Below are 22,123 nucleotides of genomic sequence, written 5' to 3'. Positions count from 1 at the left end.
TACACCACTAGGGAAAAAGAAGGCAATGGCATCCCACTCCAGTACTCTTGCCTGGAAAATCCCATGGGCGGAGGAGCCTGGTGGGCTGCAGTCCAAAGGGTCGCCAAGAGGAGGACACGACTGAGCAACTTCACTTTCACTTTTCACTTTCATGCACTGGAGAAGGAATTGGCAACCCACTCCAGCGTTCTTGCCTGGAGAATCCCAGGGACGGGGGAGCCTGGTGGGCTGCCGTCTATGGGGTCGCACAGAGTCGGACACGACTGAAGCAACTTAGCAGCAGTAGCAGCAGCAGGGGAAAAGAATGTCATTTATCAATTTATGAAGCCTTCTTTTTCTAAATGCCTAAGAAGCAGTATTCAAACTAGTACAAAGGGAACATATCTCAACATAATGGCCACACAGACAAAACCACAGCTATCACCTACTATGTGTAGCAAAGTCTTAGAAGAGAAAAGACACAGCTCTTTGATAGAAATGTATTTGTTTATTTGAAATTTAACTTTCACTGGTGATCCTGTATTTAATCTAGCCGTCCTGCTAGGAGCATCCTATTTTACAAGGAAATCATGCCTGATAAGAAGGCAGTCAGCAGTAGCCTAAGTCTGATGATGAGGTACTGATAACCAGTGAGACACAGCATCAAGGGAAGAACAAGAACACAAAGCAAAAACGTGTAAGAAAACCATAGTCTCACATCGTAAGGCAATTATCCTCCAATTGAAAATAAACAAATGAAAAGGAAAACTATAGTCTATAGCAAAGTAGAAAACAAAATCCAAAGGGAAAAATAAGTCATCATTCAAATATCTTATTTCACGTGAATGGAACCCCACTGGGTTCCACTATCTTCCTAAGCTCTTCCCTGGTCATCCACACTTTGTATCACACAGGTGACAAACATTCTAAATTTTCTCATTAAAACAGAAAAGACCGGGAGCTGAGGGCAAGGTCCTGAGCCAGTCATTTGGAATGGATTTTCTGGTGGCGTTTCAAAGCACCCAGCTGACGGAAGGCACGGTGACACTCGGGGCACACGTAGGGCTTGACCCCAGAGTGGGTGCGCTGGTGAACGTTGAGGTTCCCTCGGCGGCTGAAGGCTCTGTCACATTGCTCACAGCGGAAAGGCTTCTCCTGGGTGTGGGTCCTCTTGTGAGCGCGCAGTGTGGAGTGGTGGGTGAACTTCTTGAGACAGAGATCACAGCTGTAGGGCTTCTCGCCAGTATGGATCCGCTCGTGAACCCGCAGGTCTGAAGGCTGCATGAACCCTTTGGCACAGATGTCGCATTGAAAGGGCCTCTCTCCTGTGTGTGTCCTCTGGTGCAGGGTAAGCTGAGATTGATAAGGAAAGCTCTTTTTGCACACCCTGCATTCACAGGGTGCCCGTCCCGGGGTTTCTGCTCCCTCAGGAACACTGGTGGGTCCCACGGTGCCAGATGAACCAACAGAACGGGACCCACGCTGTCCTGAAAACTCTCCTTGGTCCAAACACGTGGCTGCTTCTGGACGCTCGTCTTGGCAAGTGGGGCTTCGGTCCCGTTTCCTTAGGACGTGTCTGCGATTCTTCAGAGGACCTCGTCTGGATCCACTCGTAGTGGAAACGTCTCCTTCTGCAAGCCAAGAGGAAAGGGTTCAGGAGCCACATCTGAAGTATCAGTTCCTTCCTGGGGACTCTCCCCTCTCTCTCTGCCCTCCCAGAATCTGCTGAAAGAAGAGATTCAGCACCATATTTATCAAGGAGCATTTTCCATGGTGCCAGCCTCACTGGAACCATCCCTAATCTTCGCCACAGACTTCCCATCAAACAAACTACCTGAGTCTCGCTGATGAAACACTCTGGAACGTTGACGACGGAGAAGGTTGGCACTGGAGAACCAACTCCTACCCCACCCCAACACCAAGGGATGGAAATGCTGGGTACCGCTTCCTGGACATCAGTGGAGGCAGTCATGACCTCCTGTGGTCTCCAAGCGTTTAATACTCACCACCATCCTGCACAAGTTCAGGCTCTTGAGACGGAAGGCTTCTTGTCACTCCTGTGTCTTCCAGCAGGTCCTTCTCCAAGTTCTCCTGGGAGGGCATCTGACCCTCCAGTTCACCTGTTTCAGGAATGGTCTCTGGTGGGAGAGCTTTCTGGCCCTGACAAGGGGCAACCAAGCAGAGTCAATCCCACTGCCTTAGCCCATGGCAAGCTCTGTCTCCTCTTTCCCCACCCCCCAGTACCCTGATCTAAGACTCCAGCTTTCTGAATATCAGTTTGGGGGACATGCCCTGACTGCTTCCCATCACCCTGACTGACAGTCCTCTCCTGATTCCCATGACTGTCCTTGATCTATACCGACCACCTCTGGCAATCAAGTCCAGATTTCACAGCTGGCACTGCCAATTGTCTTTGCACATATGTCTCCACCTCATCTCAAATCCTCCCTGCCCCTGACTCTACAAGCAGAGGACTCTGGCTCTAGGGCTCCTGACTTCACCACTTGTTGATACCTTGCCTGGATTTGTCCTCCTCATGGAGGGTGGCCTGGGGCACAAGAAGATCATAAGCAGTATAGCTGGTCTCTATTCATGAGAAATCAGGAGCATCTCCTCCCCCGATTCACACTGCATAAAAATCCACTCTCTCCAGACATACTCCAAAATCTTCTGGGGTGGGGCGGGAATGACTCCAACTGGGAATTTTTTATTCAATTCAATTTACAATATTCCCCAATAGTTAGTGCCTCTGACGAAATCCATCATGGGTAAAACAGCTGTGAGTGCATTTACCCCTGACGAACTGACCCAGCACCATCCCGTGGAAATAGGACTCCTCTGCGCTCGTGCTTATGGCCACAAGCTTCCATGGTGAGGCACTAGGGAAGATGGGTGAGTCTTCATTCTCACAGTGGCTGGAAAACGGCTGGGCATGGAATGCCACCATGGGAATTCCTGGACGCAGTGGGTCCATTCTTGTCCTTTGCCACGTTCTCCCAATTACTTTCACAGCCACGCCCACCCGACCCTCTTCAACTTGCTCCCAGACCGCAGGTCAGGACATCACACTCACCTGCCCCCTCGACAGGTCCTTGGCTCCTGGCAGATGCTGCCCGTCTTGGCTTTCCTGCTGGCCGTCGTCTGGAGGGACGACACTGACTGCAGACTGGGGCTCCCTGGCTCCGCCTCCCTCATTGTGCCCCTCACTGACCTCAAATCCTAACATCTCAACATCCGAGACTGGCATCAAAAAATCCTCGCCTTGGACACGGACTACAGTCTGTAGAAAAAAAAAAATCAAATAGGATCTGTCTCCCTTCACAGGATCCAAAAAGGCATTCCCTGCGTATCCCAGCCTAGGAGCCCACCTCCTGGGAATGACATTCGAAAGAGCAACACCCTCACAGTGAGGACCGACAGAAACGTCTCCCGTGACGCCACAGGCAAGCGCGCACCCCTGTGGGAAGCACTGACTTAGAGCCAAGCCCTCTGGTCCTTCTGCTTCATCGCCCAGCTCGCAGCCCATCTTCCCACCGTTCCCTCTCTCACAGGGTCCCTAGGGTCCTACTCACCCACTTCTTCAGCTTCTGCTTCTTTCTCAGCACCTCCTCCAGATCCTTGCAAGTCTCGGCACCACTATTTCTGACTAAGACCTGGATCTCCGGCGGCATGCACATCACGAACTGCTCCAGCACCAGCCTGTCCACCATCTGCTCCTTGGTGTGAAGATCCGGCCTCAGCCACAGACCGCAGAGGTCACGGAGCCTCCTCAGAGCCTTGATCGGGTTGGATTCTTCCGAGCTGCTAAACCTTCTGAAGCGGATGCGCAGCTCTTCAAGGGCGGAGTCGGGCTTTCCCCTTCCGGTGTCTTGGCGTGGCGCAGACGCTGGCGACTCTGCTCCGGGGCTGTCCGCGAGGGGGCCACGACCCGCCGCCTGGTTCTCAGCCATGCTGCCTGTAGAGTTTTCAGTAGGACTCTGGACAAATGCTTCTAGAAGTGGGTGCCCAACTGACCCTGATAGAAAAGAATTTCCTCTTGCTTTTCCTCAGTAATAGATTCAGTATTCAAAAGTATGGCGGCAAAAAAGAGAAAATAAAAATAAAAGAATGCAGCCAGTTAGTTTTATTTTCATCCACCCTACCATCCCTCAGCCCAATACTGGGCATTATTCCCCCTTCAGTATTTCATACCAGGGACAAGAATCCATTCTATTCTTCCGACATGCATCTTATAGTACAAGAAACTGTGTAATCAAAAATGTCCCCAGGGCAGTGCTTAAAAGCCCTTGTTGAAAAAATGAACCACAGCACAGGACCCGGGGAGTGCGGAAACAACCTCATTCACAGAAGAGTTCCACGAATGAACCACGGCTTATGTGTGGCCGGAGGCCGGTCGCTGCATTTCACACGGTCTCTGAGCGAATGCAAGGTGAACAGAAAGCCGGGACTTAGTGAAACCCACTTCCACGTGCCCTGACTTCCTAGCGTTCTCTTTAGACATTCCCCGTCAATTACCTCCTTGAAGCCTTCTCGCCTTGGTCCTCCTCAGCTGGGGACTTGACTCACACTCGGCAGGCGGAGAAACGTCTCTGTAGAGAGCGGGAGGCGACGCCGGGCTTCTCGGCCTGTTGCCCAATCAGCGCGTGGATTGCTTGAGGGCGGGGCGAACCATCACAGACAATCCCACCTTCCTTGGTGACCAGGGATTCGCTTGCCCTGGAAACTCGCTCAGGAGAAAGCACGATGTACTAACGAGGCCTCCACAGTGGCTGAGTGATCCATGCTGTGTATTTTTGCTTGGTTTTGTTTTTGGCCAAGCAGGGAGGCGCGTTGCATCTCAGTTCCCAGACCGCGGAAGGAAACCACGCACCCGCAGCGGAAGCGCCGAGTCTCAACCGCTGGACCGCTAGGGAAATGCCTCGGTTTCGTTTTGGGTTTTATTTGTTTTGGACTTTGGGGATGGTTTTGGGGTGAACGGATTGGATCTCGTGAATTTTTTGTCTCACTGCCAGGAGGGTTTGACAGGGTCAGGGACATGATGGTGGGAGCCAGATCGGTTTGACTCCTCTCTGTTCTTGTGAGATAAGTCTTCAAAGGCTTTTCGAAATCAGCAGATGAGCCAAGGTGTGAGAAGACCCGAATTCTAAGTAGCCTTTTTGAAGACTAGAAGTTGTCCACCAATAGGAAAGAAGAACGACACCTATCACTTTCGGAAGCCTTCCTTTCTCTAAACTCCTCGGGAAGAAATACCCGAACAAGTATGGAGTGAGTGAATCTATCTCAGCATAATAACAGCCATGTAGGCAAAACCAGGGCTATCACCTATTCCATGTAGAAGAGTCTTAGAAAATACGCAGAGCACTCTTTGACAGAAATGTGTTTATTTGAAATTGAAATTTCACTGGAGAGCCTGGCCTCTGTGCTAGGAGCGTGCAGTTTTACGGTGAAGTCCCGCCTAACAGGAAGGCGGTCAACAGTAGGCCCAGTTTCGTGATGAAGTACAGGTAACTAATGAGACATGCTTTCATGAGAAGAAGAGCAAAACAAAGCAAAAAACTTACTGAAACAGGCTGCACTAAAGTGGAAAACAACATCCAAAGGGAACCATAAGCCATCACTCAAATATCCCCCTCATTCACTGAATGGAACCCCTCTGGACCCAACATCCTCCAAAACTCTTCACATCATCCACCCTTTGTGTTACAGAATTGACAAATCATTGTGAATTTCCTTCTTGGAGCAGAAAGGACTTGGACCCGAGGGCAGGGTCCTGGGCCAATCGTTCGGAATGGGTTTCCTGTGGGGATGACAGATCCCAGGGAGGGGAAGGCCGGTGACACTCGGGCACACGCAGGGCTCGAGCCAGAGTGTGAACACGGAGGGTCCCACTGTGGTTGAAAGCTTTGTCACAGTGCTCAGAGCAGAAAGGCTTCTCTTGGGTGTGGGTCCTCTGGTGAGCAAGCAGTGTGGAGTCGTGGATGAACTTCTTGGGGCAGAGATCATAGCTTGCGGCTTCTCGTCCTTGTGGGTCTCCTGGTGAATACACAGGGCTGGAGGCTGCATGAACCACTGGACATGGATGTTCCTTTTTTTTTTTTTTTTTTTAATTTGGAGTTAAAGAGCCGTCTCTCTTTATTGCAGTTCCAGAGTAAGGGCCCATTACTTTAATAAGCACGGGCTCAGCAGAAGACTCGAGAGGATGTGTGTAAAAGAATGTTTCCAAAGGCTCCAGAGATGAGCCCAACCCTGCTTCCTGCTTCCCCTGGACAATACTCCGGCTCCTGGGTGGGGCGGCTACTTGGTCCAGCTGACTTTGGGGATGTCATAGTGCTCCGAGAGCGTGTCCAGGTGTCTGTTGAAGTCCTCCACTCTCTGCTTGTGGGTTATGGATGCTTTCTTCAGGACCCTCTCCATCTGTCGCTTCTCCTGCACCTTCTGAAAGGCCACCTGGGCTGGGGTCCGCTTGTCGAGGTGGCGCCTCAGCTCCTCCTCCTGGTTCTTCTGGATTTTCCCCATCATTTGCAGGAGTTTTGCCTTGCCTCTGTCCTTTTTCTTCTTCCGCTTGGTCACGCCAAGCTCTGGGCCTCCTTTCAGCTTCAGGGGTCCCTTTTGGACCTGCTCATAGGTGTCCATGCTGCCCATCTTCGGATTCGGATTTCTAAATGGACAAAAGTGGGGGGTCTGTTTTCTCAAATGGAAATTGGGACAGTATCGTTCTCTGCTGTAGATCCGGGAGGTTCTCTCTGTGCGGGTTGACACAAATGAATGCAGACGAACATCTCTGCTTAGCCCAGGGGGCCGAGGTTCAGAAAGCCTTGTGGAATCATTGCACCACCCCACCCCATGGAGGGTGGCAACACTCTCCCCCCTCACAGAGAGCTCCGGCTCAGCCATGGTTAATACGGAGTTGAAGGGAGACCCACTGCTTTCACAAGGTCTTTGAGCTGATGCAAGGTGAGTAGAAAACCCAGCCTTCCGAAACCCCCCACCTCCTTCTGTACTGATTGCCAAGCCTTCTCCTTAGACGTTCTCACTCATCACTTACCTCCTTTGAGCCCTCTTGCTGTCAGCTTCCTCAAGTCGGTGACTGGCTATCAGAGTGTGTCTGGGGCTGAAACATCTCTATTTATAGAGAGCCGGGGGAAATGGCAAGGGTCCCTGCTTGTTACCCCATCAGCACAGTGATTGTGTAAGGGTGGGTCAACCCATTCATATGACCTCATTCTAGATAATCCTGTTTATCCATGGATTCAGTCTCACAGGAAAACTGAACCAGAAAAAATCACAATTTATCAAGGCCTCCATGGTGGTTTTGTGGGAGACTTCTCTGATAGCTCAGTTGGTAAAGAATCCGCCTGCAATGCAGGAGACTCTGGTGTCATTCCTGGGTCAGGAAGATCCGCTGGAGTAGGGACTGGCTACCCACTCCAGTGGTCTTGGGCTTGCCTTGAGGCTCAGCTGGGAAAGAGGTAAAGTGGGAGTCTTTCAGTCAAGTCCGACCCTTTGTGACCCCGTGGAGATACATTCCATGGAATTCTCCAGGCCAGAAGACTGGAGTGGGTACCGTTCCCTTCTCCAAGGGATCTTCCCAACCCAGGGAGCGAACCCAGGTCTCCCGCATGGCAGGCAGATTCTGTGCCACCGGGGAAGCCCATGCACGTTTTGGCAGGAAGGTTGATTTTCCTGGTCCAGCAAGTACTTTCCTCATTTGCCTGTAGAGTTGGAAGGAGTCACAGCATAGGTATCTGACAGTTGTAACCAGTTTGGGTCGCCTACATGTCCCTGGTGGCTCAGTGGTAAAGAATCTACCTGCCAAGGCAGGAGGCGTGGGTTCACTCCCTGGGTTGGGACGATCTCTCCCAGAAGGAAATGGCCACGCCACTCCAGTTTTCTTCCCTGGAAAATTCAATGGCCAGAAGACCCTGGTGGGCTACAGTCCATGGAATGGCAGAATTGGACACAAGTGAGCTACTAAGCAACCCTTTATAACTTCCGCACGTAGAGATCTCGGACGAGATCAGAATCCTGTACGTTCTGCAGGGAAGGTGCCACTTTTGGGGTTGCAGTCTGGCTTTTCGGTAAGTATGCTTTGGTGCGGTGCAGACACTGGTGGTTCTGATTAGGGGCTGTCTGGGACTATTCCAAGACCCCACAAGAAACGTACATTCTTTAGCCATAGTGACTGAGGAATTTACTACCAAAATGTTGAGCACGTGCTTCTAGAAGCCCATGACAAATTCACCCGTATGTAAAGGGATTTCCTCTACCTTTCGTCAGTAACGTATTCATGGTTCAGAAGAATGGGGGCAAAAGTTAAAGGAACAGGATTACTTTCATTTTATTCCACCCTTCCATCTCCTCTACAATCCTCATCCCAAACCCCATACCATTCCCTCACGGGTACAACATCTCATATTGAATGGACATTAGTCCATCCATCATTCTTCTGACATCCACCTTTCCAGGAAGAAAAGGTTGAAATTTCTGAATGGCTCCCTAGATTTTGACTTCTGTAGTCTGGGAGTATGTTGTTCTTTGCTGTACTTTTAAGAAATTTACAATGTGTGAGACTCCTCAAATGGATATTAACAGCAATGCCAGGTTTTATATTATTCGGTCAAGACAAGCCACCAGGCAAGGCTCTCAGTCATGATTCTTCTGGGGGAAAAATAATACGAGGAAGACTATTTAAACACTGAATTCCATGTAGTATAGTGACATTGGAAATACTCAGCAAAGTTTGTCCATCCAAAACATTTCCTTGCTGTCACCAGGGTATTTATTAGCTCGAAGGAAGGGATGCACAAAAGGATCCAAAGAGAATAAAGTTCCTGATCAGATACTTGTTGTGGTCATGAAACATACAAGGTGCAATTTTGACTCTTTTATAAAGTGTACAATCTTCTTCCACCACGTTCGTTCACTATTTTTTGCAACTGTCAATTTTGTTTACTTCTAACTTTTTTCATCAGCCCAAGAACAAAATGTGAATCATGAACAGTCCCTCCCCATTCTCTGCCCACCTTCCCCCTTACCCTTGGCAATCCATTCATCTACTTCTTGCATCTGTGGGTTCAGTTCAGTTCAGTTGAGTCGCTCAGTCATGTCCGACTCTTTGAGACCCCATGAACTGCAGCATGTCAGGCCACCCTGTCCATCACTTACTCCCGGAGTTTACTCAGTCTTTTGTCCATTGAGTCAGTGATGCCGTCCAGCCATCTCATCCTCTGTTCTCCCCTTCCCCTCCTGCCTTCAATCTTTCCCAGCATCAGGGTCTTTTCAAATAAGTCAGTTCTTTACATCAGGTGGCCAAAGTATTGGAGTTTCAGCTTCAGCATCCTTGCAATGAATATTCAGGACTGATTTCCTTTAGGATGAACTGGTTGGATCTGCTTGCAGTTCAAAGGACACTCAAGAGTTCTCCACCACGATGGTTCAAAAGCATCAATTTTCTGCCGCTCAGCTTTTTTTAAGTCCAACTCTCACATCCATACATGACTACTGGAAAAGCCATAGCTTTGACTGGTTGGACCTTGGTTGGCAAAGTAATGTCTCTGTTTTATAATATGCTGTCTAGGTTGGTCATAACTTTTCTTCCAAGGAGCAAGAGTCTTTTAATCTCATGGCTGCAGTCACCATCTGCAGTGATTTTGGAGCCCTCCCTCCCCAAAAATTCTCTCACTGTTTCCACTGTTTACCCATCTATTTGCCATGAAGTGATGCCACCGGATGCCATGATCTTCGTTTTCTGAATGTTGAGTTTTAAGCCAAGTTTTTCACTCTCCTCTTTCACTTTCATCAAGAGACTCTTTGGTTCTTCTTCGCTTTCATGCCATAAGGGTGGTGTCATCAGCGCATCTGAGGGTATTGATATTTGTCCTGGAAATCTTGATTCCAGCTTGTGTTTCATCCAGCCCAGCTTGTCTCATGATGTACTCTGCGTATAAGTTAAATAAGCAGGGTGACAATATACAGCCTTGACGTAGTCCTTTTCCGATTTGGAATCAGTCCGATGCTCCAAGTTCAGTTCTAACTGTTGCTTCCTGACCTGCATACAGTCTTCTCAGGAGGCAGCTCAAGAGGTCTGGTATTTCTATCTAAGAATTTTCTGTAGTTTATTGTGATGCACACAGTCAAAGGCTTTGGCATAGTCAATAAAGTAGAAGTAGATATTTCTCTGGAACTCTCTTGCTTTTTCAATGATCCAGTTGAAGTTGGCAATTTAATCTCTGTTTCCTCTGCCTTTTCTAAATCCAGCTTGAACATCTGGAAGTTCATGGTTCATGTTCTGTTGAAGACTGGCTTGGAGAATTTTGAGCATTACTTTGCTAGCGTGTGAGAAGAGTGCAATTGTGCAGTAGTTTGAATATTCTTTGGCATTGCCTTTCTTTGGGATTGGGATGAAAACTGACCTTTTCCAGGCCTGTGGCCACTGCTGAGTTTTCCAAATTTGCTGGCATATTGAGCAAAGCACTTTCACAGCATCATCTTTCAGGATTTGAGACAGCTCAACTGGCTGTTCCATTACCTCCTCTAGCTTTGTTCATAGTGATTCCTCCTAAGGCCCACTAGACGTCACATTCCAGGATGTCTGGCTCTAGGTGAGTGATCACACCTTCAGGATTATCTGGGTCATGAAGATCTTTTTTGTATAGTTCTGTGTGTTCTTGCCCCCTCTTCTTAATATCTTCTGCTTCTGTTGGGTCCATACCATTTCTGTCCTTTATTGAGCCCATCCTTGCATGAAATGGAAGGCAGGCTCCTCTCCAGTCGCGGGGGCATAGGCTTCTCACTGCAGTGGCCCCTCTTGTGCGGAGCCCGGGCTCTTGGGGCTCTGGGCTTCAGTAGTGGCGACTCCCAGGCTCAGTGGTTGTGTCGCGTGGCCTTAGCTGCTCTGAGCACTGGGATCTTCTCGGGTCAGGGATGGAACTCGTGTCCTTTCATCGGCAGGCACAACCTTTACCACCGAGCCCCCGGGGAAGCCCTGTTATTCATTTTTCTTACCTGATACTTAACTGCATCTGTGTTTTGAAGTCTTATTCATTTTTCATCGTATTAATTTCTTGTGTTTATTCTTCGATAATGGTTCTAATACCCCTGTTTCTGAAGAGACCCAGTCTTTATATTCTATATTGCCTCTTTGAATTAGTTGCCTCCATCTTGGGCCTGTAAGTTAACATCCTTTGAGATAGAAGGAGGAGGCAACAGAGGATGAGATGGTTGGATGGCATCACCTACTCAATGGACATGAGTTTGAGCAAACTCCCAGGAGACAGTGAAGGACAGGGAAGCCTGGCATGCTGCAGTCCATGGAGTTGCAAAGTGAAAGAAAGTGAAGTGGCTCTTTGTGACCCCATGGACTGTAGGCCACCAGGGTCCTCCGTCCATGGGATTCTCCAGGCAAGAATACTGCAGTGGCTTGCCATTCCCTTCTCCAGGGGATCTTCCGACCCAGGGAGCAAACCCACGTCTCCTGCATTGGCAGGCAGATTCTTCACCACTGAGCCTCCTGGGAAACCATGAGAAGCTGCCACAATTCTGAGAACTGACCCGAGAAATGAAAACAAACGGACCCGGAACTGAAGGTTAACTGTATTTACAACAATCAAGCTGACACTGATCAGACCAGTGATGACCAGTTTCAAGATGATTGTCAGAGCTGACTGTGCTGTTTCTGCCTGTAGCCCCCCTCCTCCATATATAAAAGATGTTGCTCATTAATTGTCCACCGTGAGAGGTGGGGGCAGTCAGCCATTGGACAGACGTCTGCCCTGCCTTCCACAGATGTTGGAGAAGGAAATGGCACCCCACTCCAGTACTCTTGCCTGGAAAATGCCATGGACGGAGGATCCTGGTAGGCTACAGGCCGCGGGGTCGCAAAGAGTTGGACATGACTTAGCGACTTCCCTTTCACTTTCAACAGTTGCTGGCATCCAGAATAACGCTGGCTCTCCTTTCCCGCAACCTGGCCTCTGTATTGGCTTTTGAGTGGCGAGCAGCCAGACTCCAATATCTATTAAAATATCATCCTTGAGTTTGCTGCCCCCAACAAATTCCCAGGCTAATTAATAGAAGAAAACGCTGGTTCCTTGAAAAAAAAAAAATACTTTATTATCTCCATTCTGCTCCAAATGACCTGTCTTCATTTCTACTGGAGGTGAGCTAGGTGGGATGAAAGAGTGCCACCTTGAAGAATCTTTTCAAGCCGAGACACGCTATACTCTCCATGTTCAAATGGGCATTAATCTTACATCACCTAACAGTCCATCATCCCAAGAGAATGCAGTCACTTTAAATGCTCGAGTGGGTGCGCTCAGGCGCTTCAGGCGTGTCCGACTCTTTGCAGCCCAGCAGACCATAGCCCGCCAGGCTCCTCTGTCCGTGGGACTCTCCAGGCAAGAATACTGGAGTGGGTTGCCATTCCCTTCTCCAGGGCATCTTCCTGATAAAGGGATCGAACCTAGGTCTTCTGTGCTGCAGGCAGATTCTTGACCCCTGAGCCACTGGGGAAGACTTAGAGAGGGAAGGTATCTCCACATAATAATGGCCATGTACCAAACCGCAGCTATCATCTACTCCATATAAAAAAATCTTGGAAGGGGAAATACAGAGGACACTTCTTTGACAGAAGCGTCTTTGTTTATTTGAAATTTAAATTTCACTGGTCAGCCTGTATTTCATCTGGCCACTCTGCTAGGAGCATCCTATTTTACAATTAAATCTTCCCTAATGGGGGGACAATCAGCAGTGACCTCAGTTTCACAAAGACGTACTGAAAACTAATGAGACCTGCATTCACTGAAAGAACACCACAAAGCCAAAACTTACCCCCAAAACACAGGCTACACTAAAGTAGAAAACAGAATCTGAAGGGAAAGATAAGTCATCACTCAAAGCTTCGCCTAGTCCATGTGAATGGAACCGCATCGGGTTCGAGTGTGATCGTGAGTTCTTCACGTGTCACCCTTTCATGGTATCACCTGAGTGACAAATAATCCCGAATTTCCTTCTAGGAGCAGAAGGCACTTGGACCTGATGGTGGGGTCCTGGGTGAATCATTTGGAATGGATTTTCTGGTGGCGTTTGAAAGTGCCCAGCTGACGGAAGGCACGGTGACACTCGGGGCACACGTAGGGCTTGACCCCAGAGTGGGTGCGTCGGTGAACGTTGAGGTTCCCTCGGTGGCTGAAGGCTCTGTCACACTGCTCACAGCGGAAAGGCTTCTCCTGGGTGTGGGTCCTCTTGTGAGCACGCAGCGTGGAGTCGTGGGTGAACTTCTTGAGACAGAGATCACAGCTGTAGGGCTTCTCGCCAGTGTGGATCCGCTCGTGAACCCGCAGATCTGAAAGCTGTATGAACCCTTTGGCACAGATGTCGCATTGAAAGGGCCTCTCTCCTGTGTGTGTCCTCTGGTGCAGGGTAAGCTGAGATTGATAAGGAAAGCTCTTTTTGCACACCCTGCATTCACAGGGTGCCCGTCCCGGGGTTTCTGCTCCCTCAGGAACACTGGTGGGTCCCACGGTGCCAGATGAACCAACGGAATGGGACCCAAGCTGTCCTGAAAACTCTCCTTGGTCCAAACACGTGGCTGCTTGTTGACGCACGTCTTGGCAAGTGGGACTGCTGTTCCCTTTTCTTTTGCCATGTCTGCGATTCTTCAGAGGACCTCGTCTGGATCCCTTTGTAGTGGAAATGTCTCCCTCTGGAACATAGGAGGAAAGGGTTCAGGAGCCACATTTTATCATTATTACTTTTTTAAAATATAAATTTATTTTTTTAATTGGAGATTAATGACTTTACAATATTGTATTGGTTTCACCATACATCAACGTGAAATCTGCCACAGCTATACATGTGTTCCCCACCGGGAGCCACATTTTAAATGTCAATTCCTTCTTCAGGATTTTCCTGTCTCCCAACGCTCCCAGAATCCACTGAAAGAGATTCAGCGCCGCAGTCAACAAGGAGCATCTCCTGTGCTGCCCGCCTCACTGGAACCCTGAGAAGTTGGCTGAGAAGTTCCCATCACGCAACCAAGCTAAGAGCTCGGACTGTGCGACTCTGGGACGTTGATGATGGAGAAGCTTGGCACTGGACAATGATCTCCACCCCACCCATCCACGGATGGCGATGCGGGTTGCCCGGTCCCTTGCCACCATGGGCGGGAGCCGCTAAACTGCTGAATTCCACGGTTTTGAATACTTACCAGGACCCTTCAGAAGTTCAGGTTCTTGAGACTGAAGGGTTTTTGTCTCTCCCCTGTCTTCCAGCAGGTCCTTCTCCAAGTTCTCCCTGGGCGTCTGACCCTCCAGCTCACCTGATTCAGGAACAGTCTCTGGCGGGAGAGCTCTCTGGTCCTGACAAGGGACAAACAAGCAGAGTCAATAACCCATCTACCTTAGTCCATGGAAGACTGGTTCCTGTTTTCCCATCTGCCTCGTATCTTGATCTAAGACTCCACCTTTCTTAATGTCATTTTAGGGGATATGCCCTGACTTCTTCTGGTCCACCCCATCACCCTGATTGATAATCATCCGCTGATACTCAAGACTGTCCTGGATCTACACAGACTGCATCTTGCAATCAAATCAGGACATCCCAGTTGGCACTCTGACTTCTCTATGCAAAGGTCTCTCCAAATCATGCCCACTTCTGCCTGCCCCTGACTCTGGAGGGAAAGAACTCTAGGTCCAGCTCCCTTGACTCCATCATTGTTGGAGACTTTGCCTGGATTCATCTTTGTGATGGTGGTTACCCGGTACCTAGGAAGAAGATGACTAGTACTCTTGGTCTCTACTCCATGCAAGTCAATAGCATCCCTGTCCATACCCAACCTTATTTGAACAAATTAACTGTCTTCCATTCATTCTTCAATGTCTGAAAGTGAAAGTGTTAGTCGCTCAGCTGTGTCTGACTCTTTGCAACCCCATGGACTATAGCCGCCAGTTTCCTCTGTTCCCGGGATTCTCCAGGCAAGAACACTACAGTAGGTAGCCATTCCCTTCTCCAGGGGATCTTCCTGACCCAGGGATCAAACCCAGGTCTCCTGCATTGTTGGCAGATTCTTCACCATCTGAGCCACCAGGGAAGCCCAGTGTCTACTGGGGGGCAAAATGAGTCCAATTTGGAGTCACTCCTTCATTTGCAAGGAATGATTACATTCTGAAATCTAACGTGCCCCTGGGGGAAGGGGCCGTGGGCAAATCAGCTGTCAGTGCATTCCCCTGTAGCAAACTGAACCTAGCATCATGTCAGGAGGACAGGGCCTTCTCCCCACTCCTAAGACTAGAAGCTTTCGTGGCAGAGGGACAAAGATGGATTATCTTCATTCTCACACTGACTAGGAAAAATGCCTAGGAGCTGAATGCATGCACGGGAATTCCTGGGAGCAATGGGTCCATTCCTACCCTTTGCTAAGTCTCCCCATTACTCCAGCAGCCACACCCACCTGACTCTCTTCTCCCTGCTTCCACTGTCTCGCCGGCTCCCTAGACAGGTCCGCGGCTCCTGGCAGATTCTGCAGCTCTTGGCTTCCCTCCAGGCCATCCTCTGGAGGTATGACCCTCACAAGGGGTTGGGGCTCCCCACACGGGTCTCTGTCATCATCCATGTCGCTGGCCTTGGCTTCAACCACCTCAGTATCGGGATCTCGCACAAGATATTTCTGCCCTTGTATGCAGACTATGGTCTGTGAGGGGAGAAATCAATCAAGATCAGTCTCTATGAGACCTGGAATGTAGCTTTCGGGCATCCAATGGCGTTGACAAGAGACGCTCACATTTGGTGTAAACGATCTACGTCCTTCGAGTTGAGACAGCCAAAAATATGTCCCAAATGACCCACGTGTGAACTTCCCTCACCAGCTTGGGAGTCACTGACACAGAGCCAAGCCCTCAGGTTCTATCTTGTGATCCCTGCAGCTTGCAGCTGTCTGCTCGCCCCACACCCATCACTGAAGTCCTACTCACCCATTTCTTGGGTTTCTGCTTGTTTCTCAGCACGTCCTCCAGGTCCTTGCAACTCTGCACCCCACTTTCTTTGAGCAGGACCTGGCACTCCAGAGGCATGCAGACCATGAACTGCTCCAGCACCAGCCTGTCCATCATCTGCTCCTTGGTGTGAAGGTCTGGCCTCAGCCACAGATGGCAGAGTTCACGGAGTCTCCTCAGGTCCTCAATGGGGTCAGATTCCTCCAAGCTGCTAAAGGTTCTGAACCGGACGTGCCAGGTTTCCTGGTCACACTCTGAGTTTTCCATGAGTGTGTCTTGGGGTGGCACGGACGCTGGTGACTCTGCCCCAGGGCTGTCTGTGATGTGTCCACAACCCTGAAAAATTGTCTGGTCCTCAGCCATATGGATGGAGGACATTTCCAGTAGGACTCTGAGCAAATGCTTCTAGAAGGGGGTGCCCAGTTGACGCCTATGGAAATGGATTTCCTCTGCTTTTCCTCAGCATTAAAGTCACTGTTTAGCAGTCTAGGGAGAAAAAAAAAAAAAGAAACAAATGGGTTTCATTTTGTTCCACCCTCCCGTCTCCCCTACATCCCAGTATTGGACACCATTGCCCGACTCATTCAATATTTCATAAAACTGTCTGGTCAGAAATGACCATAAGGCTTCCTTGGTGGTCCAGTGGCTAAGAATCTGCCTGCCAATGCAGAAGGACATGGGTTTGATCCCTGATATGGGAAGATACCACCTGCCTCTGAGCCCATGCTCCACAACTCTTGAGCCTGAGAGGGGCAACTACTGAACCCAAGCTCTAGACTCCCGGCTCTGCCATGGGAGAAGTTGCTGCAATGAGAAGCCCATAGCCCTCAGCTAGAGAGTAGGCCCCACTAGCTACGACCAGAGAAAGCCCTCACAGCAAAGAAGACCCAGCCCAGCCAACATGAAGGAATTAAAAAAATTTTAAAGTAATAAAAAATATATATGTAGGTTCTAAATGGCGATAGGGTCACCGCTCAGAAACCCTTGAAGAAAACGAGCCACCTCACGGAACCACGTGTGGAAACATCCTCCTCCCCTCACAGAAGAGATCGATTAACCCTTATTCATGTGGGGTTAGAGGAAGATCTCCTGTCACAAGTCTCCCAGCTATTGCAAGATGAGCAGAATGCCAGACCTTTCTGAAACCCACCCGTGTGTCCTCATTTCTAAGCCTTCTCCTTGGACCTGCCCACTCATCGCTTACCCCTGCGAGGTTTCTTGCCTTCAGCCTCCTCAGGTCAGGGACTGGTTCTCAAAGTGTGTCTGGAGCCGAAATGTCTGTATTTATAGAGAGTTGGGTGAAACTCCAGGGGTTTCTGGCCATAACCTCATCATCCCAGTGATTGGATAAAGGGCATGGAAGGAACCACCTTGGATAATCTGGGTAGATTCCGTTTCCTGTGGAGACTCCAACAGGAAGAAGCACTAGAGAGGCCACCATATTGGTTTGGTAGTAAACGTTCTCTTCTGTATTTTATTTATTTTAGACTTCATGGATGGCATTTCTTGGGGAAACAGATTGATTTTCCTGATCTAATGAATTTTTTCTCTCTGCTTGGAAACAGTGAGGCAGTCCAATAATTGTAATCCGATGGTTGTAATCAAATTGGGTTACCTAATCTTGTCTCTTTCCTCATGACATAAGTCATCAAAGACTTTTGTCTAAAATCAGCTGATGAGATCAAGTGTAAGAAGCCATTTCAGAGAGGCATCACAGAAACCAGAGGTTGTACACCACTAGGGAAAAAGAAGGCAATGGCACCCCACTCCAGTACTCTTGCCTGGAAAATCCCATGGGCGGAGGAGCCTGGTGGGCTGCAGTCCATGGGGTCACCAAGAGGAGGACACGACTGAGCAACTTCACTTTCACTTTTCACTTTCATGCATTGGAGAAGGAATTGGCAACCCACTCCAGCGTTCTTGCCTGGAGAATCCCAGGGACGGGGGAGCCTGGTGGGCTGCCGTCTATGGGGTCGCACAGAGTCAGACACGACTGAAGCGACTTAGCAGCAGTAGCAGCAGCAGGGGAAAAGAATGTCATTTATCAATTTATGAAGCCACCTTTTTCTAAATGCCTAAGAAGCAGTATCCAAACTAATACAAAGTGAACATATCTCAACATAATGGCCACATAGACAAAACCACAGCTATCACCTACTCTGTGTAGCAAAGTCTTAGAAGAGAAAAGACACAGCCCTTTGATAGAAATGTATTTGTTTATTTGAAATTTAACTTTCACTGGTGATCCTGTATTTAATCTAGCCATCCTGCTAGGAGCATCCTATTTTACAAGGAAATCATGCCTGATAAGAAGGCAGTCAGCAGTAGCCTAAGTCTGATGATGAGGTACTGATAACCAGTGAGACACAGCATCAAGGGAAGAACAAGAACACAAAGCAAAAACGTGTAGGAAAACCATAGTCTCACATCGTAAGGCAATTATCCTCCAATTGAAAATAAACAAATGAAAAGGAAAACTATAGTCTATGGCAAAGTAGAAAACAAAATCCAAAGGGAAAAATAAGTCATCATTCAAATATCTTATTTCACGTGAATGGAACCCCACTGGGTTCCACTATCTTCCTAAGCTCTTCCCTGGTCATCCACACTTTGTATCACACAGGTGACAAACATTCTAAATTTTCTCATTAAAACAGAAAAGACCTGGCCCTGAGGGCAGGGTCCTGAGCCAGTCATTTGGAATGGATTTTCTGGTGGCGTTTCAAAGCGCCCAGCTGACGGAAGGCACGGTGACACTCGGGGCACGGGTAGGGCTTGACCCCAGAGTGGGTGCGCTGGTGAACGTTGAGGTTCCCTCGGCGGCCGAAGGCTCTGTCACACTGCTCACAGCGGAAAGGCTTCTCCTGGGTGTGAGTCCTCCTGTGAGCGCGCAGTGTGGAGTGGTGGGTGAACTTCTTGAGACAGAGATCACAGCTGTAGGGCTTCTCTCCAGTGTGGATCCGCTCGTGAACCCGCAGGTCCGAAGGCTGCATGAACCCTTTGGCACAGATGTTGCACTGAAAGGGCCTCCCTCCTGTGTGTGTCCTCTGGTGCAGGGTAAGCTGAGATTGATAAGGAAAGCTCTTTTTGCACACCCTGCATTCACAGGGTGCCCGTCCCGGGGTTTCTGCTCCCTCAGGAACACTGGTGGGTCCCATGGTGCCAGATGAACCAACGGAATGGGACGCATGCTGTCCTGAGAGCTCTCCTTGCTCCAAACACGTGGCTGCTTCTGGACGCTCGTCTTGGCAAGTGGGGCTGCGGTCCCGTCTCCTTAGGACCTGTCTGCGATTCTTCAGAGGACCTCGTCTGGATCCGCTTGTAGTGGAAATGTCTCCCTCTGGAACACAAGAGGAAAGGGTTCAGGAGCCACATCTGAAGTATCAGTTCCTTCCTGGGGACTCTCCACTCTCTCTCTGCCCTCCCAGAATCTGCTGAAAGAAGAGATTCAGCACCATATTTATCAAGGAGCATTTTCCATGGTGCCAGCCTCACTGGAACCATCCCTAATCTTCGCCACAGACTTCCCATCAAACAAACTACCTGAGTCTCGCTGATGAAACACTCTGGAACGTTGACGACGGAGAAGGTTGGCACTGGAGAACCAACTCCTACCCGGCCCCAACACCAAGGGATGGAAATGCTGGGCACCGCTTCCTGGACATCAGTGGAGGCAGTCATGACCTCCTGTGGTCTCCAAGCGTTTAATACTCACCACCATCCTGCACAAGTTCAGGCTCTTGAGACGGAAGGCTTCTTGTCACTCCTGTGTCTTCCAGCAGGTCCTTCTCCAAGTTCTCCTGGGAGGGCATCTGACCCTCCAGTTCACCTGTTTCAGGAATGGTCTCTGGTGGGAGAGCTTTCTGGCCCTGACAAGGGGCAACCAAGCAGAGTCAATCCCACTGCCTTAGCCCATGGCAAGCTCTGTCTCCTCTTTCCCCACCCCCCTAGGACCCTGATCTAAGACTCCAGCTTTCTGAATATCAGTTTGGGGGACATGCCCTGACTGCTTCCCATCACCCTGACTGGCAGTCCTCTCCTGATTCCCATGACTGTCCTTGATCTATACCGACCACCTCTGGCAATCAAGTCCAGATTTCACAGCTGGCACTGCCAATTGTCTTTGCACATATGTCTCCACCTCATCTCAAATCCTCCCTGCCCCTGACTCTGCAAGCAGAGGACTCTGGCTCTAGGGCTCCTGACTTCACCACTTGTTGATACCTTGCCTGGATTTGTCCTCCTCATGGAGGGTGGCCTGGGGCACAAGAAGATGATAAGCAGTATAGCTGGTCTCTATTCATGAGAAATCAGGAGCATCTCCTCCCCCGATTCACAGTGCAAAAAATCCACTCTCTCCAGACATACTCCAAAATCTTCTGGGGCGGGGCGGGAATGACTCCAACTGGGAATTTTTTATTCAATTCAATTTACAATATTCCCCAATAGTAAGTGCCTCTGACGAAATCCATCATGGGTAAAACAGCTGTGAGTGCATTTACCCCTGACGAACTGACCCAGCACCATCCCGTGGAAACAGGACTCCTCTGCGCTCCTGCTTATGGCCACAAGCTTCCATGGTGAGGCACTAGGGAAGATGGGTGAGTCTTCATTCTCACAGTGGCTGGAAAACGGCTGGGCATGGAATGCCACCATGGGAATTCTGGCACGAAGTGGGTCCATTCTTGTCCTTTGCCACGTTCTCCCAATTACTTTTGCAGCCACGCCCACCCGACCCTCTTCAACCTGCTCTCAGACTGCAGGTCAGGACATGACACTCACCTGCCCCCTCGACAGGTCCTTGGCTCCTGGCAGATGCTGCCCATCTTGGCTTTCCTGCTGGCCCTCGTCTGGAGGGACGACACTGACTGCAGACTGGGCCTCCCTGGCTCTGTCTCCCTCATCGTGCCCCTCACTGACCTCAAATCCTAACATCTCAACATCCGAGACTGGCATCAAAAAATCCTCGCCTTGGACACGGACTACAGTCTGTAGAAAAAAAAAAAAAATCAAATAGGATCAGTCTCCCTTCACAGGATCCAAAAAGGCATTCCCTGCGTATCCCAGCCTAGGAGCCCACCTCCTGGCAATGACATTTGAAAGAGCAACACCCTCACAGTGAGGACCGACAGAAACGTCTCCCGTGACGCCACAGGCAAGCGCGCACCCCTGTGGGAAGCACTGACTTAGAGCCAAGCCCTCTAGTCCTTCTGCTTCATCGCCCAGCTCGCAGCCCATCTTCCCACCGTTCCCTCTCTCACAGGGTCCCTAGGGTCCTACTCACCCACTTCTTCAGCTTCTGCTTCTTTCTCAGCACCTCCTCCAGATCCTTGCAAGTCTCGGCACCACTACTTCTGACTAAGACCTGGATCTCCGGCGGCATGCACATCACGAACTGCTCCAGCACCAGCCTGTCCACCATCTGCTCCTTGGTGTGAAGATCCGGCCTCAGCCACAGACCGCAGAGGTCACGGAGCCTCCTCAGAGCCTTGATCGGGTTGGATTCTTCCGAGCTGCTAAACCTTCTGAAGCGGATGCGCAGCTCTTCAAGGGCGGAGTCGGGCTTTCCCCTTCCGGTGTCTTGGCGTGGCGCAGACGCTGGCGACTCTGCTCCGGGGCTGTCCGCCAGGCGGCCACGACCCGCCGTCTGGTTCTCAGCCATGCTGCCTGTAGAGTTTTCAGTAGGACTCTGGACAAATGCTTCTAGAAGTGGGTGCCCTACTGACCCCGATAGAAAAGAATTTCCTCTTGCTTTTCCTAGTAATAGATTCAGTATTCAGAAGTATGGCGGCAGAAAAGAGAAAAGAAAAATAAAAGAATGCAGCCAGTTAGTTTTATTTTCATCCACCCTACCATCCCTCAGCCCAATACTGGGCATTATTCCCCCTTCAGTATTTCATACCAGGGACAAGAATCCATTCTATTCTTCTTCTGACATGCATCTTATAGTACAAGAAACTGTGTAATCGAAAATGTCCCCAGGGCAGTGCTTAAAAGCCCTTGTTGAAAAAATGAACCACAGCACAGGACCCGGGGAAACAACCTCATTCACAGAAGAGTTCCACGAATGAACCACGGCTTATGTGTGGCCGGAGGCCGGTCGCTGCATTTCACACGGTCTCTGAGCCAATGCAAGGTGAACAGAAAGCCGGGAC

The 22,123-nt window shown here is 49.7% G+C and overlaps 4 protein-coding genes across 4 annotated transcripts; all 4 read right to left on the bottom strand.

The window, feature by feature from the left end:
- Positions 1-961: 961 nt before the first annotated feature.
- On the bottom strand, positions 962-3,929 carry LOC114117948 (zinc finger and SCAN domain-containing protein 5B-like). Its single transcript, XM_027978002.3, has 4 exons — positions 3,552-3,929; positions 3,053-3,259; positions 1,986-2,139; positions 962-1,610 (listed from the first exon to the last, which is right to left on the bottom strand). Exons 1-4 carry the CDS (start codon positions 3,927-3,929, stop codon positions 964-966), a joined length of 1,386 nt encoding a protein of 461 aa, XP_027833803.2. The 3' UTR covers positions 962-963.
- A 2,344-nt stretch (positions 3,930-6,273) lies between these two features.
- LOC114118088 (protein FAM32A-like) lies at positions 6,274-6,612 on the bottom strand. The gene has a single exon (XM_042231294.1). It carries the CDS (start codon positions 6,610-6,612, stop codon positions 6,274-6,276), a length of 339 nt encoding a protein of 112 aa, XP_042087228.1.
- Positions 6,613-13,034: 6,422 nt separating this feature from the next.
- On the bottom strand, positions 13,035-16,331 carry LOC101109603 (zinc finger and SCAN domain-containing protein 5B-like). Its single transcript, XM_042231278.1, is given in 4 exon segments — positions 13,035-13,681; positions 14,186-14,376; positions 15,474-15,667; positions 15,948-16,331. Coding segments are annotated over 4 exon segments (1,416 nt in total).
- Positions 16,332-18,661: 2,330 nt separating this feature from the next.
- On the bottom strand, positions 18,662-21,630 carry LOC106992035 (zinc finger and SCAN domain-containing protein 5B-like). Its single transcript, XM_027978889.2, has 4 exons — positions 21,253-21,630; positions 20,751-20,957; positions 19,684-19,837; positions 18,662-19,308 (listed from the first exon to the last, which is right to left on the bottom strand). Exons 1-4 carry the CDS (start codon positions 21,628-21,630, stop codon positions 18,662-18,664), a joined length of 1,386 nt encoding a protein of 461 aa, XP_027834690.2.
- Between the last annotated feature and the right edge of the window lie 493 nt (positions 21,631-22,123).

This window comes from Ovis aries, chromosome 14 (assembly GCF_016772045.2).
Source record: "Ovis aries strain OAR_USU_Benz2616 breed Rambouillet chromosome 14, ARS-UI_Ramb_v3.0, whole genome shotgun sequence".
NCBI classification, from domain to species: Eukaryota; Metazoa; Chordata; class Mammalia; order Artiodactyla; family Bovidae; genus Ovis; species Ovis aries.
This window is presented reverse-complemented; position numbering and strand designations above follow the sequence as displayed.